This window comes from Phallusia mammillata, chromosome 2, assembly GCF_965637545.1.
Source record: "Phallusia mammillata chromosome 2, kaPhaMamm4.hap1.1, whole genome shotgun sequence".
Lineage (NCBI taxonomy): Eukaryota > Metazoa > Chordata > Ascidiacea > Phlebobranchia > Ascidiidae > Phallusia > Phallusia mammillata.
In genome coordinates this window covers 26,573,639-26,582,935 of record NC_137253.1, presented here as the reverse complement: position 1 = coordinate 26,582,935, position 9,297 = coordinate 26,573,639, and the positions used below count along the sequence as shown (strand labels likewise).

The window sequence follows — 9,297 nt, the reverse complement described above, 5'->3', positions numbered from 1 at the left end:
GTACCCGAACAAGATCTTGCAGTACTGGACGGAATTCGGATTGTGGGACAACTTCTAAGGAAACTTTATCGTGCAACAAGTTTGCATGTCCTGGTGTGTATAATTTGCTGAAGTTTTGAAAATTATCATTGAGTAACCCCAGGGATACCATACAAAAAAGGAAACATATCCTTGTGATTTATGACTGTTAATCATTTTACTACATAGGTTTACATTTTGTAGGAAATCTGTGACAAAACATACCACCGATGGTAACTTATTTTGAAACCAAATCAGCCAATGAATGTTGCTGCCATGCATAATGTATTGACAAATGTGGCTCTTCTAGCAGTTTTTATCATAAAACGTTTCGACATCTCCGTGTTTTAAATTCTGCTATTAACCTGATGAAGCTGTCTCGTACATACGATCCCTATGGAACATCGAAACGTCGGCTAATTTCTTCAAAAAACTGCTGAAAGAGCCACATATTTGTTAATAAATCAGTCAATGCAATAACGTTTGTTTTTAACCGCTTTCTTTAGTTTTTCAAACCTAACACTGGTAACATATATGGCCCCTAGCAGGGTCATTCTGCGGAAATTACAGTAATTTCGAGATTTAAAAACATGTTATACGTTTTTTACTTCAAACTAAAAATCGATTTTGGTTCATCTTGTATGTTTGAGGGTCAGGAATTGCTAATATTGATCACTTAGTCATTCTTTCTACAAGCCTGGAACAAGTGTGTTTGGAAAACACGAGAACATTCCAACAATTTCTTACTGAACGTTAAAAATATTTTCAGGCAACAGTGTATTCTGGACCCCGTACCGCGCATTCGACGAATTTTCCTGTCTCGAGAGTGAATTCGACTCCTTACCCAACTCCGCCCCGTCGCCCCCAACGACCTGGACGAGAAATACCCACAACACCCCCACTTACCAATGGGACTGGTAACGTACGCCTCCCCTCTACTTCGTTGCCTAGCGACGCCGAAATGCAGCAGCAAATCAGAGACGAACTTGCACGATTTAGTGGCCAATCTACGTCTGCTGGAAGTTCAATGAGGCCCTAAAACCCCAGCATGGTCCCTAGGGGTATTCAATTGTCAGTCAACTCTTTTGTAAATGTGAGGAATGTACAGTTCATCAATGAAGCTTTTTAGTTATTTTTAGTCTTTTTTTTCTATTTTTTATGCCGCTATTTTTGTACCGTTATGTTCCCGACGCTAAAATTGCATTTTTCGTCGCTTGTTTTTCAACCTGATATTGCATTTTTTCGCACCCTTTCTACACCCGAACCATATTGTAGATTACGCCCACTCTCTATCACACAACGCGAGCAGCTGCATCTTTGCCGAAATCTATTAAGTCTGCCTCTATATACTAACCAAATGATGTAAAGTTCCTTATTGTACTTGTTTATCCGATATTGCATAAAATCGTGGTAACAGTTTTCTTTTTTAAACACTTACCTTTATAATATTGTTAATCATGAAAAAAGAACTATCTTTAACATACAGAATATTGCGCCTTGTAGTTTGCTTTTATGCACAAACGCAAGATACACATATTTATTGCACAGATTATTACACAAAACCGTTTTTGCGAGCTACAATCTAAACCATCCATACACATTCCTAAATAATTTAACTTTTTTTTACCACATGTCCTTTCGTCATTGTTATTTAGGTATATTTGTTACGAACAGCTATTTACCTTTTACTTATGTACTAAGCGACGTGTTCGCATTGACAGTGTTCGTACTAATATTGCATCCTTTTGTGTTACTAACTCTTGGAAAATTGAATTTAAATTTGAACGGTCTAGCAGCAGCTATTGCACGATTTTCCAGCTTTAGTGTTTAATGAGCTTCGTGTAGTCGAGCATAAAATTGCTTCCGGCAATTGAACGTGTAAACAATTTTTAGCTACCCATGGTTTAAATACAATCAAACACGTCAGGTTTTTTTCCTACCACTTGCACTGTGCAAAATCGCTTCTCTATGTTTTGTGCATTTTATTGGTGCACTATGAAAAGTCGTACTTCTGTTTTGTTTATCTAATTCGCCGTATGTTTACTGTGGCTTGTTTTTGCAAGTGTTTAGCAAATTTTGCCCATTCCAAACTACGTACTGAACAGTAGCATTGTGTTTATATATGCGCCGTCTTTCCATATCATAGATATACATATACATGTACATATTTCGTATAGGAAGTACCAAGTGTCGTCAAATAACTGTGATTATCTAACCACGTTCCCACATTTGAAAACCGGTGTTGTTTCCATATCGTATTTACTCGATTGTAAGCCACCGCTAAGTTTTTACCCTACCGTTTGTGCGGCTTACATGTCTAATGTCATGCTGATATTATTTGACCGCCCTGCAATCTGATACAATGTGCTTTAAATTTTCGTTTGCAAATATAAGGTACCTGCAGCTAACAAGGCCCATTAAAAAACTATTGCGTATAACTAAAAAATAATTCAACCGTTCCAGGCCAAATTCGGCATGATTGTTGAAGAGGTTGATATTAAACATCCATTAGATTTTGAGGACGTTTGCAAGTTTTGTTTTTGTAGAATAACAATTTAAAAAAAATAAAAACTTGGGCCTTAATACAAACCTATGCTGCTAATAAAGCCCAACATTTTCATGTTTTTAAAAATAGTCTAGAAACCAATCAGACTCATTTATACTTTGCTTCGGTCTAATAAAAGTTCAAACAAGCAACGTTATTAACTCATATTACACATATACTGTTAACTAAGACATATAACTGTTAATCTGAACGTACTAAAAAAAGAATAAACAACCCCTTAACATTTGATAACCAAAAATACTAAATGAAAGATTACTTCCACAAACATCTTATTCAGACTTTTGATCTCTCTAGGAAAGCAAAAAAGCAAATTTTGTGCGTGTCAGTCGCCTTTAGTATAATAGACACTTGAGAAAATAACAAATTATCGTTGGGCCTTATTGCAAGCAATGGCTGACAAACAAAACCGCAATAAAATTTATTTGAAGTAATTCTTTTTTCCAGATCGGATAATGCTCCAATTAAACTAAAATGACCCTATTACTAATACATCCTAATAAGTTTTCATTTCGACAACACAACCTTTTCATCTTTGCTACCAATTTCAACAAAAAATAATAAAAAGCTGAAAATAAACACTTCTTAATTTGGATTGGTCATGATAACAATTACATATAACTTGCAGGTCCAAAACTTAGTAAACCATTTTAGGTACATATATTTTTTAAAATTACATCAAAACGAAAGCATTTTTTCTGGCACATAAAAAAATATTAGCAGTGGGCCTTATTGCCTTCCGGGCCTATATACCTTCAGGTACCTTACATTATTAAACAAAACTTTTTTACACCTCAACATGTGGCTTACAATCGAGTAATTGCGATAATTAGTCTTTTGTTTGTGGTTTTGATGATCGGATTGTAAATTGACATTCGTTTTAAAACGGTACGCACTGTTAGAGGATAAAGACCCCGTCCGTTTTACGTTTGTATCAATTGCAATAGCCTAGTTAGATTGCCCCACACGTAACCACGTAAAGTATAGTTGTAACTTTGCCCAGCTAGCTGTATTTGCTTCCGTCGTTACGTCACACGCTAAGTGTCAAATAGCATTATCACGTCACTATCTGTGTTGAGGGGTGACGTAACTTTTTTGTCCTCTTTTTACGTCATCTAGATCTCGCCTTTAAAAAACAGTAAACATTTTCAGGACGCACATCATGTAAGCATAACACATATGTTGACATTTATTTGGGCCTTTATGTATTTTTCGTTCTCTGTCGTTCCTGAGATTTAGAGTTATTTCAATCGCGTGGATTTTCCACTGTAATATCCAAATATTTCTTTTTTCTTTTTGTATATTCGGGAATCAACAATGATGATACGTTATAACATGAATGGACGTTGTTACTGTAATGTACCAAAATCGATTGAAAGTTCAACCGGTTGGTTGTAATTCATTGATTTCTTGTCACGGTAATTACTTGTCATACATTTTTCATGGAATTGTAACAACAACGTGTACCTGACTCCTACCATGTAAGAAAATGACGTTACGAGTTTGTCTTAGTTTGTTAATGCCCATAGTCCGTATTCAAACTGTTGACACAAATCATTTATTCAGCTACATGCGATGCAAACACGTGTTAGAACAGTTAAAATGCTATTGTTTCGTTATATTTCAAACATGCCTATGCGTAAACATTGACTGGTGGCTAAGAAGTCAATCTATTTAAGTTACACTACTGACTTCTATAGTGAACTAAAGTGACAATTAAAGGTGAGTTTGTGTTTTGTTTGTCCTTTGTATAAACTCCTCGCATATAACGTTTGCTGTTTCTCTGTAGTGCTTGAATACTTAACGTATTAGGGCCATATGTCGAATTTTTGTTAAACAGTGAACGCTTTTGTTTATTGTTTTCCAAGCACCGTTAACCACGGTGTTCTTTTCTATTATTATTACCAGCACCGTTGCCCTTCAGCAGTTGACCACGAAGCTCGGTTTTCGATGTCCTTGTGTCAATTCCAAACAGATGGTTAATTGTACAACGGAGGAACTTGGCAATGCGAAGTGTTCGGCAACATTAAACTACGCCTACGGACTTTCGTTTATGCTTGCCCCTGCCATCGGATTTTTTGTGTTCGGTGTGGCTGCAAACCCAAAAATGTGGAAGTCGATAACTGGAATCCTTAAAAAGGTAGCGTAGTAGGCTATACTTTATACTACTTAGGAGGACTTTTTTTCTTACTACTCTTTTCATGTGCAATTTATCAAGGTATGTTTCCTTATATGTTCAAGACAATTTTGAAAATGTAGTGTTAAAAACGCAACAAGCAAAGTTATCAGGATTTTTTCAATAAACAAGTTATACGCCAGCAAGCCCTTTAAACAAATATTTGTTGGCTTTGGGTAGTTCTTACTGTACCTGAACACTCTTTTTAATAACCTTGTTACAAAAAAAGCTTCCCAATCACTATGACCAAATTAAATAACTTACATTGCGTGTTTACCCATTGATATTTTTACATAATAGTGTATCATGTCATGTTATCTGATTTTTAACACCAGGTTCAGCAGCACAGGCGGAGTGTGGAGCAAGTGTCGTGGACCTTACTTGGTGTGTTCGGTAAAGCAATGATTTCACCAATTAGTTGGATTGCAATGGCGATGATCGACGGGCACTACTACGCATGCGCAGTGACGCAGTTGCCCTATGACGTGGGCCAACCTAATTCCATGTATGCATCCTGCAACAAAGTAAGCTTGGTGCAATATTGAAAGTACTTGATAGGTGAAACCAAATATAATTGGACCAAATTTGCTTTAAATAGTAAGTGTACAAACAAAGGTACGCATAAGTGTGTTCGGTTGGTTGTAGAGTGTGCACCCCTGCCCCAGAAAAAATACACACACCAGTGCAGGCTTATAAATGATTGACATACAGCCATAGCCTACCTTGCAGTTAAACTGATGGATTACGTTCAGCAATCAATATACTGTTGTCCAAATATCACAATTTCACAATCACAACATGTGTCCCCGTCCACTTTGCCTATAAATTATTTAGATTTTTCTTTTTGCTGCTTTTTCTGTATATTTGTGTACTATGACACAACGTCTATAAGTGTTTGCTACATTTCCAAGATGGCTGCAGCCAAGACTCCAATCATGTCTGACGAATTCCACTCAAATCGAAACTTTTCGCAAATTATCGGTTGGATTCTCATTTGTGGAACGCTCTTACTGGGCCTGACCATATACGGTGTTAGTCAGTGCATACTTCCTCTTACTTATTACCACGCGAAGTATTACAAGTTCTATCGGATGGCTGAAGAAGCTGAGTTTGATCAGGAGATGGAAATGAAGGCAAATTTGAAGATTCAATTTTTGTGGTTGAGTTTTGCTGATCTGGCGTATTTAGCACATAAAGGAAGGCATACGTTGTTTGTGATTTACATATTCGCCTAATGTATGTATATTACATGGTTAACAATAATTAGGTGCCTTTTTCACAACACAATAGTGATACTTTTAATGGCATTTATCTAGACACAAAATGGTATATTTTTGTACGTATTTACAGCATTACTTTACTAAATACGTTTTTAAAAAAATACACACATTTGGTTTCATAATTTTGCCTTTCAAATCAGATTTATAAAGCATATCGGTTCCCAACCTTTCTAATGTCGTGACTCCTTGATAACATTTGCCAAGTTGCGGTTAAAATTAGTAGAGTCCAAATTAAAATTGGTTGTATGTTGTTCTTCAACAGTAAAGTGGTCTATGAGTTTAGTTTATTTTTAGGGCTAGTGGTCATTGGCCTAAAACAAGTTGGGAACCATGCTAAAGGCAAATTGTATGGCGACACCAGTTAGGGTTGCGACCCACAGGTTGGGAACCGCTGATACAGAGCAACAACATTTTTCCCCTATCCAAAATGCATGTTACTCCACTTTTGCAAAAACATCTAAACCCATATCCTTTTTTTAAAACACAGATCCCCTTTTGTAATTCAAGATATGATTAATTTCACTCAACAACTTTTTCACTCAGGCTCATCACGAAGCTGAACGTAACGTTCGGGCTTTCATGGACAAAAGAAGGGCAAAGGCGCTTTGGGACGAGATCGCCACAGTGTATTCTTTTCATCGGGACAAGAAAAAGTTGGCTTTGTACTCATATGTCCATCAGTGGGTGCTCGAAGAAATATCCCAGGGAAATGAAGATATTCCAGATGTTTCTGATTGTGAAGACGAGCTGACCCACTTAATGCATTTTTCCTAAACCACACAACCGAGATGCGAAAGATATTTTTATTTTTTCAATTGTTGGTAAATTCTTTTTTCGAATAGCGGCTTTTACCAAAAGAAGAATGTTGTATTGAAACTGTTTGAACTCTGTAGGTTGTACACCTTTTCAACAGTCACTGTTTCCACGTTTACAAAATCGGCAACTTTAAACAAATATTAAGAATCATTTGTGGTGTGTTAGAGTTAAGCAAAACTTGTTATTGCATATAGAACGCTTCATACAACCCTGGGGCACCACTTGGTGTTGGTCTAAATATATATACGCTTTCCGTTCCAATCTCCAATGTAGCGACATGCCCTGCAGCTAGTTCGCACCTATTTTGGTCGAAAAAGGATCGAAGGCTTCTGCAGAAGCTGCAGAATTCCGTGGTTGCATTTTAAACAGTGCACAAATAATTTTGCGAATACCCCTTAAGGCAGTAAACTGGCGACAAATAGTTGTCAATACACTACATGAAATCAGTCTCTTTTGCCTATCGAATTTTTGAACTTTAGGCGATCTTCAAAGGTTACTCCTTCCGGTCTTCATGGTTTCGTAAAGCTACTAACATAATAATAACTCACAACATAAACAGTCTGCTAATTTTTGGTTGGTGGCACAAAGACCATTTGCAAATATTTGTAAGGAAATTGTGTGAAATTGCTAACGGTTCAGGCTAAGCGAGGTTTTGTGATAAAACTATCAATGACCCCAACTGATACACTTAGTTTCTAACCCTACAAATAGCTCCTAACCATGTCCCAGTCTTACTGTTAATTTAAATAACTGTGCGCTTTACACCATCTATTGGTATTTAGCAAACTTTGTCTGTTGTGGGTTTTATGTTAGTAGCTCTACCTATGGCATTCGTGCTCTGTTACTTGTGGCGTTGGGATTCAGGTCCGACATGGACAGTGTCTCAATTCGGTTGGATTCACTTCATGTTTGGACGTTTTACGGTCTGTGTACGTTCGTTTCGCAGGCCTGTCAATATGTTGGTGCTTTTAGCATTTTTGGGTGTTTTATGACTATATCAAGGTTTCAAAAAATTTTAATGTTGCCTTTGTTAACTTGTTAGTGTACATTTTCTTGCAGAATACATTCTGACAGCACACAACAACAATAAATATTTGCGTTTTAGACAAGAAAAAGATAGCTTTGTACTCATATCTCCATCAGTGGGTGCTGGAAGAAATATCCAAGGGAAATGAAGATATTCCAGATATTTCTGATTGTGAAGACGAGCTGACTCACCTAATGCATTTTTCCTAAACCACACAACCGAGATGCGAAAGGTGTTTCTATTTTTTCAAATGTTGGTAAATTCTTTTTTCGATTAGCAGGCTTTTACCAAAAAAACGATGTTGTATCAAAACTGTTTGAAAACAAGAGGTCCTGCACCTTTTCAACATTCACTGTTTTAACGTTTACAAAATCCGCAACTTAAAAAAAATATTACAAATAGTTTGTGGTGTGTTAGAGTTAAGCAAAACTTTTTATTGAGTATTATTCAGAACGCTTCACACTACCCTGGGGCACCACTTGGTTTTCAGTTCCAATCTTCAATGTCACGACATGCCCTACAGTTCCGTTGGCACCTATTGCGGTAAAAACGGTACGAAGGCTCCTGCAGAAGCTGCAGAATTCCGTGGTTGCATTTTAAACAGTGCACAAATAATTTTGTGAATACCTCCAGGCAGTAAGGCGATGGCCAAAAGTTGTCAATACACCGTTTGCAATCACCGTTTATAGCCTATCGCATTGCGCTATCTATAAGATTTAACCCTCCTTGAGTTCATGGTTTTCGTAAAACTACTAACACAATAATAACTCACAACACACAAAGTTTGCTAAATTTTGGTGGGTGGCACAAAAAACATTTGCAAATATTTGTAAGGAAATTGTGTGAAAATGCTAACGGTTCTGGCTATTACGTTTGGGGCCAGGTTTTGTGATAAAAATATCAATTAACCCAACTTATAAACTTAGTTGCTAACCGACAACTACGTCCTAACCATATCCCAGTCTGTTAATTTAAATAACTGTGTGCTTTACGCCATCTATCGGTATTTAGCAAAGTTTCTCTGTTGTTACTTTTATGTTAGTAGCTCTACCTATGGTATTCGTGATCTGTTACTTGTGGCGCTGGGATTCAGGTCCGACGTATAAACAGTGTCTCAATTCGGTTGGATTCACTTCATGTTCGGACCTTACACGGTAAGAGCAGCTCTGTGTACGTTCCCAGGCCTGTCTATAGGTTGGTGCTTTTAACATTGTCGGGAGTTTAGTGCGTAAGCCGTAAACCAAGGTTTCAAAAAAATTTAATTTTGCCTTTGTTAACTTGTTAGTGTACATTTTCTTGTAGAATAAATTCTGACAGCACAAAGCAATAAATATTTGCGTTTTAGACAAGAAAAAGATGGCTTTGTACTCATATCTCCATCAGTGGGTGCTGGAAGAAATATCCCAGGTAAATGAAG

The 9,297-nt window shown here is 36.9% G+C and overlaps 1 protein-coding gene across 2 annotated transcripts; it reads left to right on the top strand.

Annotated features, from left to right (window-relative positions):
- Positions 1-3,367: 3,367 nt before the first annotated feature.
- LOC145214742 (calcium homeostasis modulator protein 6-like) lies at positions 3,368-7,045 on the top strand. 2 transcript variants are annotated; one of them, XM_080083346.1, is made up of 5 exons: positions 3,368-4,303; positions 4,490-4,721; positions 5,093-5,281; positions 5,669-5,890; positions 6,581-7,045. In XM_080083346.1, exons 2-5 carry the CDS (start codon positions 4,557-4,559, stop codon positions 6,809-6,811), a joined length of 807 nt encoding a protein of 268 aa, XP_079939472.1. In that variant the 5' UTR covers positions 3,368-4,303; positions 4,490-4,556; the 3' UTR covers positions 6,812-7,045. The 2 variants fall into 2 exon arrangements, with proteins under 2 accessions (XP_079939472.1, XP_079939473.1); XM_080083347.1 differs by lacking the exon at positions 3,368-4,303 and having other exon boundaries at positions 4,316-4,721.
- Positions 7,046-9,297: the final 2,252 nt, after the last annotated feature.

Bases quoted from the DNA above. Each gene is read 5' to 3' on its own strand.
- LOC145214742 (XM_080083346.1), top strand. From the start codon at position 4,557: ATGGTTAATTGTACAACGGAGGAACTTGGCAATGCGAAGTGTTCGGCA. The intron at 4,722-5,092 runs GTAGCGTAGTAG...TTTTAACACCAG, and splicing joins TAACTGGAATCCTTAAAAAG to GTTCAGCAGCACAGGCGGAG. The intron at 5,282-5,668 runs GTAAGCTTGGTG...TACATTTCCAAG, and splicing joins TGTATGCATCCTGCAACAAA to ATGGCTGCAGCCAAGACTCC.